Raw genomic sequence first — 22,690 nt, forward strand, 5'->3', positions numbered from 1 at the left:
GTTGTTTTCCATCACATGTTCAGATTTCAAAGTGCATTAAATCATTGCATGCAAGTATTAAGAGAAAATTGACCAATGCATGTACTTTATGCATGCATGCATTACAATTAATGTATTGATAAACATAATTTTTTGAGGAAAACAAGAGCATTAATTAGGTGTTTTTGCAAACTACAAAAAGTATTCCACCATTCACCATCTATCTTGGTTGGTGAGATTTTTAAATTGAGCCCTATAAACCAGAAAGGAGGGAGTACATTATAATATGCATGTGTTACCATGATGATATGATGCATCCATGGACGCTTTGTAATGCCATTTTTATATCATATAATCTTTATTACTACTTAAATACATAATTATGATAGTAACTAACATTGTTGTTATCTCGGGTTTTTTAGAGAGCATGTGGCAGATTAGTTGCAGACTTGCAGTAAAAATGTGGAGACAGTTTCAAAACAGACCTCAGATTTTTGCTACGTGATGAAATATATTACAATGCATGTATGCAGATGACAACTTTTATCTACTTCAAGGCATAATTCATGTTACTAAGTAACATAATCATGGTTCACTTTATTAAGAGAGTGCTGGCTGATTACTTGCAGTATAGTATTAAATTGCGAGAGTATATATATGATGCGTCAGTGTTCTCCGTTGTTAAGTTTATTACTCCCTCCATTCCTTAATATAAATATTTCTAGAGATTCCACTATGGACTATATATGAAGCAAAATAAGTGACTCTATACTCTAAAGTATTTATATATACATCTGTATGTAGTTTCTAGTAGAATCTCTAAAAAGACTTATACTCCAACATGTCACCCAAGCGAAAGACACGCAATATGTGAGGACTAAGATCACCTTAAACATGCTGGAGAAAGACGGCAAGGCCCAAATAACTGCATTCGATGAGGTAGACCATGTCTTTTCCGGGACAAAAAAATATAGGGGCTACAGAAAATTCATTGAGAAGCCGAAGCTGAAATCATTGTCGCAGGCCAACAATGGCTACTTGATTATACGCTGTGTCCTCACAGTGGTAAAAGAATCTCGCACGGAAGTTAAGAGGAACACTGCAGTCGTTCCGCAATCGAATCTGCAAGACCAGCTCTGCCAAATGTGGAAGGATGGCCAGGGAGCGGATGTGACATTCAGTGTGGGTGGCCAATTCTTCGAAGCTCACAGATGCTTATTGGCTGCATGGTTTCTGGTTTTCAAGGCGGAGCTCTTTGGTCCCATGAAGGAGAAGGAAACACAGTGCATCAAAATCGACGACATCGACCCTGAAATCTTTGAGGCTCTTCTTCACTTCATATACACAGATTCCATGCTAGTCGATGAGCACTACAAAGAAAGCAAACCTGCAAAACTGCATCATCTGCAAGTTGCCTCGGATCGATATGGATTGGATAGGCTAAAGGTGATGTGTGAAAGTAAATTGTCTGAGTGCATTGACGTAGAGACTGTTGCAACAACATTAGTTTTAGCAGAGCAACACCATTGCAAGGATCTCAAAGAAGCTTGCATTGAGTTTATGGCTCCACGTAATGTTCTGCAAGCTGCCATGGCAACTGATGGTTTCAAGCATTTGGTAGCAAGCTGTCCTTTGGTCATGAAGGAGTTATTAGACATGGTGTCCCGTAGTGGCTAGTCCGGTTCAGAGCTCAAATTGCCATATGTGCAACAAGTTATGCAGACTGCTAGTTTCTATCCATCATCCTTGGTTACCTATGACTTTTTACCGTGATATTGTGATGTTTCTTCTTTGCATTTTGATGCTGTTTTTACCGTATCAATTTGATTACTTCTTCACTTCATAACTCTTATTTGATGAAAAAAGTAGTTAACCTTTCCTCTAAGGGAGTGTTTAGCTCATTCGTTGGCAGTATAAACTGCAAGATAATGCTCTATTGGCCGTGCACTTTATTATTTAGTTTATTCAAATTTTTGCTGTATGATTGAATTTATTGTAGTGAGAATATTATTCATGTATTATAGTAGTACAATTGTCCAAAATTTAACTAATGAACCTTGTGGAATAATTCTTGAGTGTATCACCGGTAACTTCTTGAGTGTATCACCAGTAACTTCAAATTAAAGAGTAACCAGTTTATGTATTTACATAGTACATCATGCTTTACTGTATCACCGGTAACTTCAAATACATTCTATTTTAGACAATTCTAGAGTAACCAGTTTTACACGATTGTAGTTCATATTTTAGTTTACCAAAATAAAGAGAATTTGTTCTATTTTAAGCCCCCCAAAAAAAATCAAACTGTCAGAAGTCCTCTTATTATCATTAAGTTCGTTCATATTACTAGACACACTCACACACATATGTAAACAAAGTTTGAAAGAAAAAGAAGGGTCTTCAATAATATTTCGAAATTGCTCTGCACATGACAGAAATCTAAACGATGCATATATTGAACGGTGCTGATTTGTGAAATGATTCAATCTAATGGACGTTAAAAACTGATGCGAGTAAATGGGCGTTTGCCAACTCTCACTACTGACTCTGGCGGTTTTCTTCCGTAATTGTTGTTTCTAGTATTTAGGAGCAAAGGAGGTATGATTATCTGAACATGAGTGAATATGCTTCTCCCTTTGATCCATATTAATTGTTGCTGATTTGACAATTGAAAGTGCTAGCAAGCTATCCCGTACGTGATTCCCGATGAAGCGCATGATGATACCAGCGCCCACGGTCCGGCGATTTTCTTCCGCCATTGCTAGAAACCGCACATCGTTGCGATGCCTCGCGGAGAGCTTCACCGCGACTCACGATTTTGAGATGCCCAGTTTCCCTCTTTTCGACCGCACGGGCGCCCACAGGTATGTTCGCTCGAGCCGATTCAGCGTCGGCGGCCACAACTGGGTCATCGGGTTTCGCCCAAATAGTTTCAACCATGCTTCGGCCAATTTATTTTGTGTCGACCCAGCTCAGGATGTGAGAGCCAGGTTCACCTTCAACATGCTGGAGAAAGATGGCGGGGCATCGCTAACCAACCATGGCGCGATCGAGCATGTCTTCTCGCCCAAAAGTGACTGCCGGGGCTACTTCAAATTCGTCGAGAAATCCAAGCTGGAACCGTCGGCCGGCGACAGCGGTGGCCACTCCCTGACCATAAGGTGCGATCTCACCGTCATCACAAAGCCCGACGTTGTGGTTAACAGGAACAAACTATTCTTGCTTCCGCAGCCGGATCTGGCAGGCCATCTCCAGCAGAAGTGGAAGGCTGGACAAGGAGCAGACGTGACATTCATTGTTTGTGACCAATCGTTCAAAGCCCACAGATGCTTGTTGGCTGGACGGTCTCCGGTCTTCAAGGCGGAACTCTCTGGCCCGACAAAGCAGACGGCAACACAATGCATCAATATTGAAGACATTGAGCCTTCAAGCTTCGAGGGGCTACTTCACTTTGTCTACACGGATTCCTTGCCAGATGACAACGAGCATTACGAAGAAGGCGGAACTGCGAGGCTGTTGGAAATATGCCCTAGAGGCAATAATAAATGGTTATTATTATATTTCTTTGTTCATGGTAATTGTCTATTATTCATGCTATAATTGTATTGTCCGGAAATCGTAATACATGTGTGAATACATAGACCACAACATGTCCCTAGTAAGCCTAGTCATGGTTTCCTGACTATGGACATTGGATGTCATTGATAACGGGATCACATCATTAGGAGAATGATGTGATGGACAAGACCCAATCCTAAGCATAGCATAAAAGATCGTGTAGTTTCGTTTGCTAGAGCTTTTTCCAATGTCAAGTATCTTTTCCTTAGACCATGAGATCGTGCAACTCCCGGATACCGTAGGAGTGCTTTGGGTGTGCCAAACGTCACAACGTAACTGGGTGACTATAAAGGTGCACTACGGGTATCTCCGAAAGTGTCTGTTGGGTTGGCACGGATCGAGACTAGGATTTGTCACTCCGTGTGACGGAGAGGTATCTCTGGGCCCACTCGGTAATGCATCAACATAATGAGCTCAATGTGACTAAGGCGTTAGTCACGGGATCATGCATTGCGGTACGAGTAAAGAGACTTGCCGGTAACGAGATTGAACAAGGTATTGGGATACCGACGATCGAATCTCGGGCAAGTAACATACCGTTTGACAAAGGGAATTGCATACGGATTGATTGAATCCTCGACACCGTGGTTCATCCGATGAGATCATCGTGGAACATGTGGGAGCCAACATGGGTATCCAGATCCCGCTGTTGGTTATTGACCGGAGAGGCGTCTCGGTCATGTCTGCATGTCTCCCGAACCCGTAGGGTCTACACACTTAAGGTCCGGTGACGCTAGGGTTGTAGAGATATATGTATGCGGAAACCCGAAAGTTGTTCGGAGTCCCGGATGAGCGGACGTCACGAGAGGTTCCGGAATGGTCCGGAGGTGAAGAATTATATACAGGAAGTCCAGTTTCGGCCACCGGGAAAGTTTCGGGGGTTACCGGTATTGTACTGGGACCACCGGAAGGGTCCCGGGGGTCCACCGGGTGGGGCCACCTATCCCGGAGGGCCCCGTGGGCTGAAAGTGGAAGGGAACCAGCCCTTAGTGGGCTGGGGCGCCCCCCCTTGGGCCTCCCCCCATGCGCCTAGGGTTGGGAACCCTAGGGGGGAGTTCCCCCTTGCCTTGGGGGCAAGGCAACCCCTTCCCCCCTTGTGGCCGCCGCCCCCCTTGAGATCCCATCTCTTGGGGCCGGCGCCCCCCCAGGGGGCCTATATAAGGGGGCGAGGGAGGGCAGCACACAACAGCCTTGGGCGCCTCCCTCCTCCCCTGCAACACCTCTCACTCTCTCTCGCAGAAGCTTGTCGAAGCCCTGCAGGAGACCCGCTACATCCACCACCACACCGTCGTGCTGCTGGATCTCCATCAACCTCTCCTTTCCCCTTGCTGGATGAAGAAGGAGGAGACGTCGCTGCACCGTACGTGTGTTGAACGCGGAGGTGCCGTCCGTTCGGCACTTGGTCATCGGTGATTTGGATCACGGCGAGTACGACTCCGTCATCCACGTTCATTGGAACGCTTCCGCTCGCAATCTACAAGGGTATGTAGATGCACTCCCTTCCCCTCGTTGCTAGTATACTCCATAGATGCATCTTGGTGAACGTAGGAAAAATTTAAATTATGCTACGATTCCCAACAGTGGTATCAGAGCCAGGTTTATGCGTAGTTACTATGCACGAGTAGAACACAAAGAAGTTGTGGGCGTTGATGTTGCCAATTCTTCTTGCCGCTACTAGTCGTTTCTTGTTTCGGCGGCATTGTAGGATGAAGCGGCCCGGACCGACCTTACACGTACGCTTACGTGAGACAGGTTCCACCGATTGACATGCACTAGTTGCATAAGGTGGCTAGCGGGTGTCTGTCTCTCCTACTTTAGTCGGAACGGATTCGATGAAAAGGGTCCTTATGAAGGGTAAATAGAAATTGGCAAATCACGTTGTGGTCATACGTAGGTAAGAAAACGTTCTTGCTAGAAACCTACAAACCACGTAAAAACTTGCAACAACAATTAGAGGACGTCTAACTTGTTTTTGCAGCAAGTGCTATGTGATGTGATATGGCCAGAAGACATGATGAATGATATATGTGATGTATGAGATTGATCATATTCTTGTAATAGGAATCACGACTTGCATGTCGATGAGTATGACAACCGGCAGGAGCCATAGGAGTTGTCTTTATTATTTTGCATGACCTGCGTGTCATTGAATAACGCCATGTAATTTACTTTACTTTGTTGCTAAATGCGTTAGCCATACAAGTAGAAGTAATCGTTGGCGTGACGACTTCATGAAGACACAATGATGGAGATCATGGTGTCATGCCGGTGACGAAGATGATCATGGTGCCCCGAAGATGGAGATCAAAGGAGCATGATGATATTGGCCATATCATGTCACTATTTGATTGCATGTGATGTTTATCATGTTTTTGCATCTTATTTGCTTAGAACGACGGTAGTAAGTAAGATGATCCCTTATAATAATTTTAAGAAAGTGTTCACCCTAACTGTGCACCGTTGCGAAGGTTCGTTGTTTCGAAGCACCACGTGATGATCGGGTGTGATAGATTCTAACGTTCGAATACAACGGGTGTTGACGAGCCTAGCATGTACAGACATGGCCTCGGAACACACGCAAAACACTTAGGTTGACTTGACGAGCCTAGCATGTAGAGACATGGCCTCGGAACACGGAGGACCGAAAGGTCGAGCATGAGTCGTATAGAAGATACGGTCAACATGAAGATGTTCACCGATCTTGACTAGTCCGTCTCACGTGATGATCGGACACGGCCTAGTTGAATTCGGATCATGTTTCACTTAGATGACTAGAGGGATGTCTATCTGAGTGGGAGTTCATTAAATAATTTGATTATATGAACTTAATTATCATGAACTTAGTCTTAAATCTTTACACTATGTATTGTAGATCAAATGGCCCACGTTGTCCTCAATTTCAACGCGTTCCTAGAGAAAACCAAGCTGAAAGATGATGGCAGCAACTATACGGACTGGGTCCGGAACCTGAGGATCATCCTCATAGCAGCCAAGAAAGATTATGTCTTAGAAGCACCGCTAGGTGAAGCACCAATCCCTGAGAACCAAGACGTTATGAACGCTTGGCAGCAGCGTGCTGATGATTACTCCCTCGTTCAGTGCGGCATGCTTTACAGCTTAGAACCGGGTCTCCAAAAGCGTTTTGAGAAACATGGAGCATATGAGATGTTCGAGGAGCTGAAACTGGTTTTTCAAGCTCATGCCCGGGTCGAGAGATATGATGTCTCCGACAAGTTCTTCAGCTGTAAAATGGAGGAGAACAGTTCTGTTAGTGAGCACATACTCAGAATGTCTGGGTTGCACAACCGCTTGTCTCAGCTGGGAGTTAATCTCCCGGATGACGCGGTCATTGACAGAATCCTCCAGTCGCTTCCACCAAGCTACAAGAGCTTTGTGATGAACTACAATATGCAGGGGATGGAAAAGACCATTCCCGAGGTATATTCAATGCTGAAATCAGCGGAAGGGGAGATCAGAAAAGAACATCAAGTGTTGATGGTGAATAAAACCACTAAGTTCAAGAAGGGCAAGGGTAAGAAGAACTTCAAGAAGGACGGCAAGGGAGTTGCCGCGCCCGGTAAACCAGTTACTGGGAAGAAGTCAAAGAATGGACCCAAGCCCGAGACTGAGTGCTTTTATTGCAAGGGAAGTGGTCACTGGAAGCGGAACTGCCCCAAATACTTAGCGGACAAGAAGAAGGCCGGTAACACCCAAGGTATATGTGATATACAAGTAATTGATGTGTACCTTACCAGTACTCGTAGTAGCTCCTGGGTATTTGATACCGGTGCGGTTGCTCATATTTGTAACTCAAAACAGGAACTACGGAATAAACGGAGACTGGCAAAGGACGAGGTGATGATGCGCGTCGGGAATGGTTCCAAGGTCGATGTGATCGCCGTCAGCACGCTACCTCTGCATCTACCCACGGGATTAGTTTTAAACCTCAATAATTGTTATTTAGTGCCAGCTTTGAGCATGAACATTGTATCTGGATCTCGTTTAATTCGAGATGGCTACTCATTTAAATCCAAGAATAATGGTTGTTCTATTTATTTGAGAGATATGTTTTATGGTCATGCCCCGCTGGTCAATGGTTTATTTTTGATGAATCTCGAACGTGATGTTACACATGTTCATAGTGTGAATACCAAAAGATGTAAAGTTGATAACGATAGTCCCACATACTTGTGGCACTGCCGCCTTGGTCACATTGGTGTCAAGCGCATGAAGAAACTCCATGCAGATGGACTTTTGGAGTCTCTTGATTACGAATCATTTGACATGTGCGAACCATGCCTCATGGGTAAGATGACCAAGACTCCGTTCTCCGGAACAATGGAGCGAGCAACCAACTTATTGGAAATCATACATACCGATGTGTGCGGTCCAATGAGTGTTGAGGCTCGCGGAGGATATCGTTATGTTCTCACTCTCACTGATGATTTAAGTAGATATGGGTATGTCTACCTAATGAAACACAAGTCTGAAACCTTTGAAAAGTTCAAGGAATTTCAGAGTGAAGTCGAGAATCAACGTGACAGGAAAATAAAATTCTTACGATCAGATCGTGGTGGAGAATTTTTAAGTCACGAATTTGGTACACACTTAAGGAAATGTGGAATAGTTTCACAACTCACGCCGCCTGGAACACCTCAGAGAAATGGTGTGTCCGAACGTCGTAATCGCACTCTATTGGATATGGTGCGATCTATGATGTCTCTTACCGATTTACCGCTCTCATTTTGGGGTTATGCTTTAGAGACTGCCGCATTCACTTTAAATAGGGCATCGTCGAAATCCGTTGAGACGACACCGTATGAATTATGGTTTGGGAAGAAACCTAAGTTGTCGTTTCTAAAAGTTTGGGGATGCGATGCTTATGTCAAGAAACTTCAACCTGAAAAGCTCGAACCCAAATCGGAAAAATGCGTCTTCATAGGATACCCTAAGGAAACTATTGGGTATACCTTCTACCTCAGATCCGAAGGCAAGATCTTCGTTGCCAAGAACGTGTCCTTTCTGGAGAAGGAGTTTCTCTCGAAAGAATTGAGTGGGAGGAAAGTGGAACTTGATGAGGTGATAGTCACCCCTTCCGAACCGGAAAGTAGCGCAGCGCGGGAAAATGTTCCTGTGGTGCCTACACCGATTGGGGAGGAAGTTAATGATGATGATCATGAAGGTTCGGATCAAGTTACTGAACTTCGTAGGTCCACAAGGACACGTTCCACACCAGATTGGTACGGCAACCTTGTCCTGGAAATCATGTTGTTAGACAACGGTGAACCTTCGAACTATGAAGAAGCGATGGCAGGCCCGGATTCCGACAAATGGCTAGAAGCCATGAAATCCGAGATAGAATCCATGTATGAAAACAAAGTATGGACTTTGACTGACTTGCCCGATGAGCGGCGAGCCATAGAAAACAAATGGATTTTTAAGAAGAAGACGGACGCAGATGGTAATGTGACCATCTACAAAGCTCGACTTGTCGCTAAGGGTTATCGACAGGTTCAAGGGGTTGACTACGATGAGACTTTCTCACCCGTAGCGAAGCTGAAGTCCGTCCGAATCATGTTAGCAATTGCCGCATACTATGATTATGAGATATGGCAGATGGACGTCAAAACGGCATTCCTTAACGGCTTCCTTAAGGAAGAGTTGTATATGATGCAGCCGGAAGGTTTTGTCGATCCTAAGAATGCTAACAAAGTATGCAAGCTCCAGCGCTCAATCTATGGGCTGGTGCAAGCATCTCGGAGTTGGAACATTCGCTTTGATGAGATGATCAAAGCGTTTGGGTTTACACAGACTTATGGAGAAGCCTGTGTTTACAAGAAAGTGAGTGGGAGCTCTGTAGCATTTCTCATATTATATGTGGATGACATACTATTGATGGGAAATGATATAGAATTCTTGGAAAGTATAAAGGCCTATTTGAATAAGTGTTTTTCAATGAAGGACCTTGGAGAAGCTGCTTATATATTAGGCATCAAGATCTATAGGGATAGATCAAGACGCCTCATTGGTCTTTCACAGAGTACATACCTTGACAAGATATTGAAGAAGTTCAATATGGATCAGTCCAAGAAGGGGTTCTTGCCTGTATTGCAAGGTGTGCAGTTGAGCACGGCTCAATGCCCGACCACGGCAGAAGATAGAGAAGAGATGAGTGTCATCCCCTATGCCTCGGCCATAGGGTCTATTATGTATGCCATGCTGTGTACCAGACCTGATGTAAACCTTGCCGTAAGTTTGGTAGGAAGGTACCAAAGTAATCCCGGCAAGGAACACTGGACAGCGGTCAAGAATATCCTGAAGTACCTGAAGAGGACTAAGGATATGTTTCTCGTTTATGGAGGTGACGAAGAGCTCGTCGTAAAGGGTTACGTCGACGCTAGCTTCGACACAGATCTGGATGACTCGAAGTCACAGACCGGATACGTGTATATATTGAATAGAGGAGCAGTAAGCTGGTGCAGTTGCAAGCAAAGCGTCGTGGCGGGATCTACGTGTGAAGCGGAGTACATGGCAGCCTCGGAGGCAGCACAGGAAGCAGTCTGGATGAAGGAGTTCACTACCGACCTAGGGGTGATTCCCAATGCGTCGGGCCCAATGACTCTCTTCTGTGACAACACTGGGGCTATTGCCCTTGCGAAGGAGCCCAGGTTTCACAGGAAGACCAGGCATATCAAGCGTCGCATCAACTCCATTCGTGAAAGTGTTCAAAATGGAGACATAGATATTTGTAAAGTACACACGGACCTGAATGTAGCAGATTGGTTGACTAAACCTCTCCCTAGGGCAAAACATGATCAACACCAGGACGCAATGGGTGTTCGATTCATCACAATGTAACTAGATTATTGACTCTAGTGCAAGTGGGAGACTGTTGGAAATATGCCCTAGAGGCAATAATAAATGGTTATTATTATATTTCTTTGTTCATGGTAATTGTCTATTATTCATGCTATAATTGTATTGTCCGGAAATCGTAATACATGTGTGAATACATAGACCACAACGTGTCCCTAGTAAGCCTCTAGTTGACTAGCTCGTTGATCAACAGATAGTCATGGTTTCCTGACTATGGACATTGGATGTCATTGATAACGGGATCACATCATTAGGAGAATGATGTGATGGACAAGACCCAATCCTAAGCATAGCATAAAAGATCGTGTAGTTTCGTTTGCTAGAGCTTTTTCCAATGTCAAGTATCTTTTCCTTAGACCATGAGATCGTGCAACTCCCGGATACCGTAGGAGTGCTTTGGGTGTGCCAAACGTCACAACGTAACTGGGTGACTATAAAGGTGCACTACGGGTATCTCCGAAAGTGTCTGTTGGGTTGGCACGGATCGAGACTGGGATTTGTCACTCCGTGTGACGGAGAGGTATCTCTGGGCCCACTCGGTAATGCATCATCATAATGAGCTCAATGTGACTAAGGCGTTAGTCACGGGATCATGCATTGCGGTACAATTAAAGAGACTTGCCGGTAACGAGATTGAACAAGGTATTGGGATACCGACGATCGAATCTCGGGCAAGTAACATACCGTTTGACAAAGGGAATTGCATATGGATTGATTGAATCCTCGACACCGTGGTTCATCCGATGAGATCATCGTGGAACATGTGGAGCCAACATGGGTATCCAGATCCCGCTGTTGGTTATTGACCGGAGAGGCGTCTCGGTCATGTCTGCATGTCTCCCGAACCCGTAGGGTCTACACACTTAAGGTCCGGTGACGCTAGGGTTGTAGAGATATATGTATGCGGAAACCCGAAAGTTGTTCGGAGTCCCGGATGAGATCCCGGACGTCACGAGAGGTTCCGGAATGGTCCGGAGGTGAAGAATTATATATAGGAAGTCCAGTTTCGGCCACCGGGAAAGTTTCGGGGGTTACCGGTATTGTACCGGGACCACCGGAAGGGTCCCGGGGGTCCACCGGGTGGGGCCACCTATCCCGGAGGGCCCCGTGGGCTGAAAGTGGAAGGGAACCAGCCCTTAGTGGGCTGGGGCGCCCCCCCTTGGGCCTCCCCCCATGCGCCTAGGGTTGGGAACCCTAGGGGGGAGTTCCCCCTTGCCTTGGGGGGCAAGGAAACCCCTTCCCCCCTTGTGGCCGCCGCCCCCCCTTGAGATCCCATCTCTTGGGGCCGGCGCCCCCCCAGGGAGCCTATATAAGGGGGGAGGGAGGGCAGCACACAACAGCCTTGGGCGCCTCCCTCCTCCCCTGCAACACCTCTCTCTCTCTCTCTCTCTCTCTCTCTCGCAGAAGCTCGTCGAAGCCCTGCAGGAGACCCGCTACATCCACCACCACACCGTCGTGCTGCTGGATCTCCATCAACCTCTCCTTTCCCCTTGCTGGATCAAGAAGGAGGAGACGTCGCTGCACCGTACGTGTGTTGAACGCGGAGGTGCCGTCCGTTCGGCACTCGGTCATCGGTGATTTGGATCACGGCGAGTACGACTCCGTCATCCACGTTCATTGGAACGCTTCCGCTCACAATCTACAAGGGTATGTAGATGCACTCCCTTCCCCTCGTTGCTAGTATACTCCATAGATGCATCTTGGTGAACGTAGGAAAATTTTAAATTATGCAACGATTCCCAACAGAGACTACAGCAATTGCTGGTTGCGGCAGATCGGTTTAGATTGGACAGGTTGAAGGTGCTTTGTGCATGCAAACTGTGTGAAAGCATTGACGTGCAGAAGGTTGCGACGACCCTGGTTTTAGCGGAGAAACACGGTTGCAAGGATGTCCTACAGGCTTGCGTTGAGTTCATGGCTCCACCTAAAGTCCTACGTGATGTCATGGCAACTGATGGATTCAAGGATTTGGTAGCAACTTGTCCTTCCGCCATGAAGGATATATTGGACAAGGTGTCACATGGTGAATAGTTCAGAGGACAGTGGACAGATGATCATGTGCTTAATTATGTTTATGCAGGGTACTAGATTTTTGTTAGCCATGTTCAGTTATCTACTTCCCTCTTTTCGGTTTATAGGGCTTATCTTAAAATTTTAGTTTTTCCATTTTATAAGGCTCAATTTGGTTGTTTTCCATCACATGTTCAGATTTCAAAGTGCATTAAATCATTGCATGCAAGTATTAAGAGAAAATTGGAAGGAAATATGCCCTAGAGGCAATAATAAAGTTATTATTTATTTCCTTATATCATGATAAATGTTTATTATTCATGCTAGAATTGTATTAACCGGAAACATAATACATGTGTGAATACATAGACAAACAGAGTGTAACTAGTATGCCTCTACTTGACTAGCTCATTAATCAAAGATGGTTATGTTTCCTAGCCATGGACATGAGTTGTCATTTGATTAACGGGATCACCTCATTAGGAGAATGACGTGATTGACTTGACCCATTCCGTTAGCTTAGCACCCGATCATTTAGTATGTTGCTATTGCTTTCTTCATGACTTATACATGTTCCTATGACTATGAGATTATGCAACTCCCGTTTACCGGAGGAACACTTTGTGTGCTACCAAACGTCACAACGTAAATGGGTGATTATAAAGGTGCTCTACAGGTGTCTCCAAAGGTACTTGTTGGGTTGGCGTATTTCGAGATTAGGATTTGTCACTCCAATTGTCGGAGAGGTATCTCTGGGCCCACTCGGTAATGCACATCACTATAAGCCTTGCAAGCATTGTGACTAATGAGTTAGTTGCGGGATGATGTGTTACGGAACGAGTAAAGAGACTTGCCGGTAACGAGATTGAACTAGGTATCGACATACCGACGATCAAATCTCGGGCAAGTAACATACCGGTGACAAAGGGAACAACGTATGTTGTTATGCGGTCTGACCGATAAAGATCTTCGTAGAATATGTGGGAGCCAATATGGGCATCCAGGTCCCGCTATTGGTTATTGACCGGAGACGTGTCTCGGTCATGTCTACATAGTTCTCGAACCCGTAGGGTCCGCACGCTTAACGTTACGATGACAGTTTTATTGAGTTTTGATGTACCGAAGGAGTTCGGAGTCCCGGATGAGATCGGGGATATGACGAGGAGTCTCGAAATGGTCGAGACGTAAAAATCGATATATTGGACGACTATATTTGGACTTCGGAAAGGTTCCGAGTGATTCGGGTATTTTTCGGAGTACCGGAGAGTTACGGGAATTCGTATTGGGCCTTAATGGGCCATACGGGAAAGGAGAGAAAGACCTCAAAAGGTGGCCGCACCCCTCCCCATGGTCTGGTCCGAATTGGACTAGGGAAGGGGGGCGCACCCTTCCTTCTTTCACCTTCCCCCTTCCCTTCTCCTACTCCCACAAGGAAAGGAGGAGTCCTACTCCCGGTGGGAGTAGGACTCCCCCCTATGGCGCGCCTCTCCCCTTGGCCGGCTGCCTCCCCCTTGCTCCTTTATATACGGGGGCAGGGGGGAACCCCATAGACACAACAATTGATCCTTGAGATCTCTTAGCCGTGTGCGGTGCCCCCCTCCACCATATTACACCTCGATAATACCGTTGCGGAGCTTAGGCGAAGCCCTGCGTCGGTGGAACATCATCATCGTCACCACGCCGTCGTGCTGACGAAACTCTCCCTCAACACTCGGCTGGATCGGAGTTCGAGGGACGTCATCGAGCTGAACGTGTGTAGAACTCGGAGGTGCCGTACGTTCGGTACTTGATCGGTCGGATCGTGAAGACGTACGACTACATCAACTGCGTTATGATAACGCTTCCGCTGTCAGTCTACGAGGGTACGTGGACAACACTCTCCCCTCTCGTTGCTATGCATCACCATGATCTTGCGTGTGCGTAGGATTTTTTTTTAAATTACTACGTTCCCCAACAGTGGTATCAGAGCCAGGTTTTATGCATTGATGCTATGCACGAGTAGAACACAAGTGAGTTGTGGGCGATATAAGTCATACTGCTTACCAGCATGTCATACTTTGGTTCAGCGGTATTGTGAGATGAAGCGGCCCGGACCGACATTACGCGTACGCTTACGCGAGACTGGTTTCACCGTTGCGAGAACTCGTTGCTTAAAGGTGACCGGAGGGTGTCTGTCTCTCTCACTTTAGTTGAACCGAGTGTGGCTACGTCCGGTCCTTGCGAAGGTTAAAACAGCACCAACTTGACAAACTATCGTTGTGGTTTTGATGCGTAGGTAAGAACGGTTCTTGTTAAGCCCGTAGCAGCCACGTAAAACATGCAACAACAAAGTAGAGGACGTCTAACTTGTTTTTGCAGGGCATGTTGTGATGTGATATGGTCAAGACATGATGTGATATAATGTGTTGTATGAGATGATCATGTTTTGTAACCGAGTTATCGGCAACTGGCAGGAGCCATATGGTTGTCGCTTAATTGTATGAGATGCAATCGCCATGTAATAGTTTTACTTTATCCCTAAGCGGTAGCGATAGTCGTAAAAGCAATAAGGTGGCGAGACGACAACGATGCTACGATGGAGATCAAGGTGTCGCGCTGGTGACGATGGTGATCATGACGGTGCTTCGGAGATGGAGATCACAAGCACGGTGCTTCGGAGATGGAGATCACAAGCACAAGATGATGATGGCCATATCATATCACTTATATTGATTGCATGTGATGTTAATCCTTTATGCATCTTATCTTGCTTTGTTTGACGGTAGCATTATAAGATGATCCTTCACTAAATTATCAAAGTATAAGTGTTCTCCCTGAGTATGCACCGTTGCGAAAGTTCTTCGTGCTGAGACACCACGTGATGATCGGGTGTGATAGGCTCTACGTTCAAATACAACGGGTGCAAAACAGTTGCACACGCGGAATACTCAGGTTAAACTTGACGAGCCTAGCATATAACAGATATGGCCTCGGAACACGGAGACCGAAAGGTCGAGCGTGAATCATATAGTAGATATGATCAACATAGTGATGTTCACCATTGAAACTACTCCATCTCACGTGATGATCAGACATGGTTTAGTTGATATGGATCACGTGATCACTTAGAGGATTAGAGGGATGTCTATCTAAGTGGGAGTTCTTAAGTAATATGATTAATTGAACTTAAATTTATCATGAACTTAGTCCTGATAGTATTTTTGCAAATTATGTTGTAGATCAATAGCTCGCGTTATTGCTTCCCTGTATTTATTATTGATATGTTCCTAGAGAAAATTATGTTGAAAGATGTTAGTAGCAAAGATGCGGATTGGATCCGTGATCTGAGGATTATCCTCATTGCTGCACAGAAGAATTATGTCCTTAATGCACCGCTAGGTGACAGACCTATTGCAGGAGCAGATGCATACGTTATGAACGTTTGGATAGCTCAATATGATGACTACTTGATAGTTTAGTGCACCATGCTTAACGGCTTAGAATCGGGACTTCAAAGACGTTTTGAACGTCATGGACCATATGAGATGTTCCAGGTGTTGAAGTTAATATTTCAAGCAAATACCCGAGTTGAGAGATATGAAGTCTCCAACAAGTTCTATAACTAAAAGATGGAGGAGAATCGCTCAACTAGTGAGCATGTGCTCAGATTGTCTGGGTACTACAATCGCTTGAATCAAGTGGGAGTTAATCTTCCAGATAAAATAGTGATTGACAGAATTCTCTAGTCACCATCACCAAGTTAGTAGAACTTCGTGATGAACTACAGAATGCAAGGGATGACGAAAGTAATTCCCGAGCTCTTTGTGATGCTGAAATCGACGAAGGTAGAAATCAAGAAAAACATCAAGTGTTGATGGTTGACGAGACCACTAGTTTCAAGAAAAGGGCAAAGGGAAGAAGGGGAACTTCAAGAAGAATGGCAAGCAATTTGCTGCTCAAGTGAAGAAGCCTAAGTCTGGTCCTAAGCCTGAGACTAAGTGCTTCTACTGCAAAGGGACTGGTCACTAGAAGCGGAACTACCCCAACTATTTGGTGGATAAGAAGGATGGCAAAGTGAACAAAGGTATATTTGATATACAGATTATTGATGTGTACTTTACTAGTGTTTATAGCAAACCCTCGGTAATTGATACTAGTTCAGTTGCTAAGAGTAGTAACTTGAAACGGGAGTTGCAGAATAAACAGAGACTAGTAAAAGTGAACAAAGGTATATTTGATATACAGATTATTGATGTGTACTTTACTAGTGTTTATAGCAACCCCTCGGTAATTGATACTGGTTCAGTTGCTAAAGAGTAGTAACTCGAAAATGGGAGTTGCGGAATAAACAGAGACTAGTAAAAGGCGAGGTGACGATGTGTGTTGGAAGTAGTTCCAAGATTGATATGATCATCATCGCACACTCCCTGTACTTTCGGGATTAGTGTTGAAACTAAATAGGTGTTATTTGGTGTTTGCGTTGAGCATCAATATGATTTGATCATGTTTATTGCAATACAGTTATTCATTTAAATTAGAGGACAATTGTTGTTCTGTTTACATGAATAAAACCTTCTATGGTCATACACACCAATGAAAATGGTTAGTTTGATCTCGATAGTAGTGATACACATATTCATAATATTGAAGACAAAAGATGCAAAGTTAATAATGATAGTGCAACTTATTTGTGGCACTGCCGTTTAGGTCATATTGGTGTAAAGCGCATGAAGAAACTCCATACTGATGGGATTTTGGAATCAGTTGATGCTTGTGAACCGTGCCTCATGGGCAAAATGACTAAAACGCCGTTCTCCGGAACTATGGACAGAGCAACAGATTTGTTGGAAATCATACATACAGATGTATGTGGCCCGATGAATATTGAGGCTCGTAGCAGGTATCATTATTTTTTGACCTTCACAGACGATTTGAGCAGATATGGGTATATCTGCTTGATGAAACACAAGTCTGAAACATTTGAACACTTCAAAGAATTTCAGAGTGAAGTGGAGAATCATCGTAACAAGAAAATAAAAGTTTCTACGATATGATCGCAGAGGTAAAATATTGGAGTTACAAGTTTGGCCTTTAGTTAAAACAAAGTGAAATAGTTTCACTACTCACGCCACCTGGAACACCACAGCATAATGGTGTGTCCGAACATCATAACCGTACTTTATTGGATATAGTGCAATCTATGATGTCTCTTACCAATTTACCACTATCGTTTTGGGGTTATGCATTAGAGACAGCTACATTCACGTTAAATAGGACACCATCAAAATCCGTTGAGACGACGCCTTATGAACTGTGGTTTGGCAAGAAACCAAAGTTGTCGTTTTTTAAAGTTTGGGGTTGCGATGCTTATGTGGAAAAGTTTCATCTTGATAAGCTCAAACCCAAATCGGAGAAATGTGTCTTCATAGGATACCCAAAGGAGAAAGTTGGGTACACCTTCTATCACAGATCCGAAGGCAAGACATTCGTTGCTTAGTATGGATCCTTTCTAGAGAAGGAGTTTCTCTCGAAAGAACTGAGTGGGAGGAAAGTAGAACTTGATGAGGTAACTATACCTGCTCCCTTATTGGAAAGTAGTTCATCACAGAAATCTGTTCCTGTGACTCCTACACCAATTAGTGAGGAAGTTAATGATGATGATCATGTAACTTCAGATCAAGTTACTACCAAACCTCATAGGTAAACCAGAGTAAGATCCGCACCAGAGTGGTATGGTAATCCTGTTCTGGAGGTTATGTTACTAGACCTTGACGAACCTACGAACTATGAAGAAGCGATGGTGAGCCCAGATTCCGCAAAATGGCTTGAGGCCATGAAATCTGAGATGGGATCCATGTATGAGAACAAAGTATGGACTTTGGTTGACTTGCCCAATGATCGGCAAGCCATTGAAAATAAATGGATCTTCAAGAAGAAGACTGACGCTGATGGTAATGTTACTGTCTATAAAGCTCGACTTGTTGCGAAAGGTTTTCGACAAGTTCAAGGGATTGACTACGATGAGATTTTCTCACTCGCAGCGATGCTTAAGTCTGTCCGAACCATGTTAGCAATTGTCGCATTTTATGAAATCTGGCAAATGGATAAACAAAACTGCATTCCTTAATGGATTTATTAAAGAAGAGTTGTATATGATGCAACCAGAAGGTTTTGTCAATCCTAAAGGTGCTAACAAAATATGCAAGCTCCAGCGATCCATCTATGGACTGGTGCAAGCATCTCGGAGTAGGAATATACGCTTTGATAAGTTGATCAAAGGATATAGTTTTATACAGACTTGCGGTGAAGCCTGTATTTACAAGAAAGTGAGTGGGAGCACTACAACATTTCTGATAAGTATATGTAAGTGACATATTGTTGATCAGAATAATGTAGAATTATTCTGCAAAGCATAAAGGAGTTTTTCAAAGAAAGACCTCGGTGAAGCTGCTTACATATTGAGCATCAAGATCTATAGAGATAGATCAAGACGCTTGATAAGTTTTTTCAATGAGTACATACCTTAACAAGATTTTGAAGTGGTTCAAAATGGAACAGTCAAAGAAAGAGTTTCTTGCCTGTGTTACAAGGTGTGAAATTGAGTAAGACTCAAAACCCGACCACGGCAGAAGATAGAAAAAGAATGAAAGTCATTCCCTATGCCTCGGCCATAGGTTCTATAAAGTATGCCATGCTGTGTACCAGATCTATTGTATACCCTACACTGATTTTGGCAAGGGAGTACAATAGTGATCTAGGAGTAGATCACTGGACAGCGGTCAAAATTATCCTTACTGGAATAAGGATATGTTTCTCGATTATGGAAGTGACAAAAGGCTCGTCGTAAAAGGTTACGTCGATGCAAGTTTTGACACTAATCTAGATGACTCTAAGTCTCGGTCTAGATACATATTGAAAGTGGGAGCAATTAGCTAGAGTAGCTCCATGCAGAGCATTATAGACATAGAAATTTGCAAAATACTTACGGATCTGAATGTGACAGACCCGTTGACTAAAATTATCTCACAAGCAAAACATGATCACACCTTAGTTCTCTTTGGGTGTTAATCACATAGCGATGTGAACTAGATTACTGACTCTAGTAAACCCTTTGGGTGATGGTCACATGACGATGTGAACTATGGGTGTTAATCACATGGTGATGTGAACTATTCATGTTAAATCACATGGCGATGTGAACTAGATTATTGACTCTAGTGCAAGTGGGAGACTGAAGGAAATATGCCCTAGAGGCAATAATAAAGTTATTATTTATTTCCTTATATCATGATAAATGTTTATTATTCATGCTAGAATTGTATTAACCGGAAACATAATACATGTGTGAATACATAGACAAACAGAGCGTCACTAGTATGCCTCTACTTGACTAGCTCGTTAATGAAAGATGGTTATGTTTCCTAGCCATAGACATGAGTTGTCATTTGATTAACGGGATCACCTCATTAGGAGAATGACGTGATTGACTTGACCCATTCCGTTAGCTTAGCACCCGATCATTTAGTATGTTGTTATTGCTTTCTTCATGACTTATACATGTTCCTATGACTATGAGATTATGCAACTCCCGTTTACCGGAGGAACACTTTGTGTGCTATCAAACGTCACAACGTAAATGGGTGATTATAAAGGTGCTCTACAGGTGTCTCCAAAGGTACTTGTTGGGTTGGCGTATTTCGAGATTAGGCTTTGTCACTCCAATTGTCGGAGAGGTATCTCTGGGCCCACTCGGTAATGCACATTACTATAAGCCTTGCAAGCATTGTGACTAATGAGTTAGTTGCGGGATGATGTGTTACGGAACGAGTAAAGAGACTTGCCGGTAACGAGATTGAACTAGGTATCGAGATACCGACGATCAAATCTCGGGCAAGTAACATACCGATGACAAAGGGAACAACGTATGTTGTTATGCGGTCTGACCGATAAAGATCTTCGTAGAATATGTGGGAGCCAATATGGGCATCCAGGTCCCGCTATTGGTTATTGACCGGAGACGTGTCTCGGTCATGTCTACATAGTTCTCGAACCCGTAGGGTCCGCACGCTTAACGTTACGATGACAGTGTTATTGAGTTTTGATGTACCGAAGGAGTTCGGAGTCCCGGATGAGATCGGGGATATTACGAGGAGTCTCGAAATGGTCGAGACATAAAAATCGATATATTGGACGACTATATTTGGACTTCGGAAAGGTTCCGAGTGATTCGGGTATTTTTCGGAGTACCGGAGAGTTACGGGAATTCGTATTGGGCCTTAATGGGCCATACGGGAAAGGAGAGAAAGACCTCAAAAGGTGGCCGCACCCCTCCCCATGGTCTGGTCCGAATTGGACTAGGGAAGGGGGGCGCACCCTTCCTTCTTTCTCCTTCCCCCTTCCCTTCTCCTACTCCCACAAGGAAAGGAGGAGTCCTACTCCCGGTGGGAGTAGGACTCCCCCCTATGGCGCGCCTCTCCCCTTGGCCGGCTGCCTCCCCCTTGCTCCTTTATATACGGGGGCAGGGGGGCACCCCATAGACACAACAATTGATCCTTGAGATCTCTTAGCCGTGTGCGGTGCCCCCCTCCACCATATTACACCTCGATAATACCGTTGCGGAGCTTAGGCGAAGCCCTACGTCGGTGGAACATCATCATCGTCACCACGCCGTCGTGCTGACGAAACTCTCCCTCAACACTCGGCTGGATCGGAGTTCGAGGGACGTCATCGAGCTGAACGTGTGTAGAACTCGGAGGTGTCGTACGTTCGGTACTTGATCGGTTGGATCGTGAAGACGTACGACTACATCAACCGCGTTATGATAACGCTTCCGCTGTCGGTCTACGAGGGTACGTGGACAACACTCTCCCCTCTCGTTGCTATGCATCACCATGATCTTGCGTGTACGTAGGAATTTTTTTGAAATTACTACGTTCCCCAACAAAATTGACCAATGCATGTACTTTATACATGCATGCATTGCAATTAATGCATTGATAAACATAAATTTTTGAGGAAAACAAGAGCATTAATTAGGTGTTTTTGCAAACTACCAAAAGTATTCCACCACTCACCATCTATCTTGGTTGGTGAGATTTTTAAATTGAGCCCTATAAACCAGAAAGGAGGGAGTACATTGTAATATGCATGTGTTACCATGATGTTATGATGCATCCATGGACGCTTTGTAATGCCATTTTTATATCATATAATCTTTATTACTACTTAAATACATAATTATGATAGTAACTAACATTATTGTTATCTCGGGTTTTTTAGAGAGCATGTGGCAGATTAGTTGCAGACTTGCAGTAAAAATGTGGAGACAGTTTCAAAACAGACCTCAGATTTTTGCTACGTGATGAAATATATTACAATACATAATTACTCCCTCCGTGCCAAATGTGGAAGGATGGCCAGGGAGCAGATGTGACATTCAGTGTGGGTGGCCAATTGTTCAAAGCTCACAGATGCTTATTGGCTGCATGGTTTCTGGTTTTCAAGGCGGAGCTCTTTGGTCCCATGAAGGAGAAGGAAACACAGTGCATCAAAATCGACGACATCGACCCTGAAATCTTTGAGGCTCTTCTTCACTTCATATACACAGATTCCATGCTAGTCGATGAGCACTACAAAGAAAGCAAACCTGCAAAACTGCATCATCTGCAAGTTGCCTCGGATCGATATGGATTGGATAGGCTAAAGGTGATGTGTGAAAGTAAATTGTCTCAGTGCATTGACGTAGAGACTGTTGCAACAACATTAGTTTTAGCAGAGCAACACCATTGCAAGGATCTCAAAGAAGCTTGCATTGAGTTTATGGCTCCATGTAATGTTCTGCAAGCTGCCATGGCAACTGATGGTTTCAAGCATTTGGTAGCAAGCTGTCCTTTGGTCATGAAGGAGTTATTAGACATGGTGTCCCGTAGTGGCTAGTCCGGTTCAGAGCTCAAATTGCCATATGTGCAACTAGTTATGCAGACTGCTAGTTTCTATCCATCATCCTTGGTTACCTATGACTTTTTACCGTGATATTGTGATGTTTCTTCTTTGCATTTTGATGCTGTTTTTACCGTATCAGTTTGATTACTTGTTCACTGCATAACTCTTATTTGATGAAAAAAGTAGTTAACCTTTCCTCTAAGGGAGTGTTTAGCTCATTCGTTGGCAGTATAAACTGCAAGATAATGCTCTGTTGGCCGTGCACTTTATTATTTAGTTTATTCAG

General features: G+C 44.3%; 2 protein-coding genes across 2 annotated transcripts; both read left to right on the plus strand.

The window, feature by feature from the left end:
- The first annotated feature begins 839 nt into the window (after positions 1–839).
- LOC123050084 (BTB/POZ and MATH domain-containing protein 2-like) lies at positions 840–1,656 on the plus strand. Its single transcript, XM_044472929.1, has one exon. It carries the CDS (start codon positions 874–876, stop codon positions 1,654–1,656), a length of 783 nt encoding a protein of 260 aa, XP_044328864.1. The 5' UTR covers positions 840–873.
- Positions 1,657–2,685: 1,029 nt separating this feature from the next.
- LOC123055957 (BTB/POZ and MATH domain-containing protein 2-like) lies at positions 2,686–22,514 on the plus strand. The gene is made up of 2 exons (XM_044479751.1): positions 2,686–3,246; positions 21,874–22,514. Exons 1-2 carry the CDS (start codon positions 2,686–2,688, stop codon positions 22,396–22,398), a joined length of 1,086 nt encoding a protein of 361 aa, XP_044335686.1. The 3' UTR covers positions 22,399–22,514.
- The last annotated feature ends 176 nt before the right edge of the window (positions 22,515–22,690 follow it).

Source organism: Triticum aestivum, chromosome 2D (assembly GCF_018294505.1).
Source record: "Triticum aestivum cultivar Chinese Spring chromosome 2D, IWGSC CS RefSeq v2.1, whole genome shotgun sequence".
NCBI classification, from domain to species: domain Eukaryota; kingdom Viridiplantae; phylum Streptophyta; class Magnoliopsida; order Poales; family Poaceae; genus Triticum; species Triticum aestivum.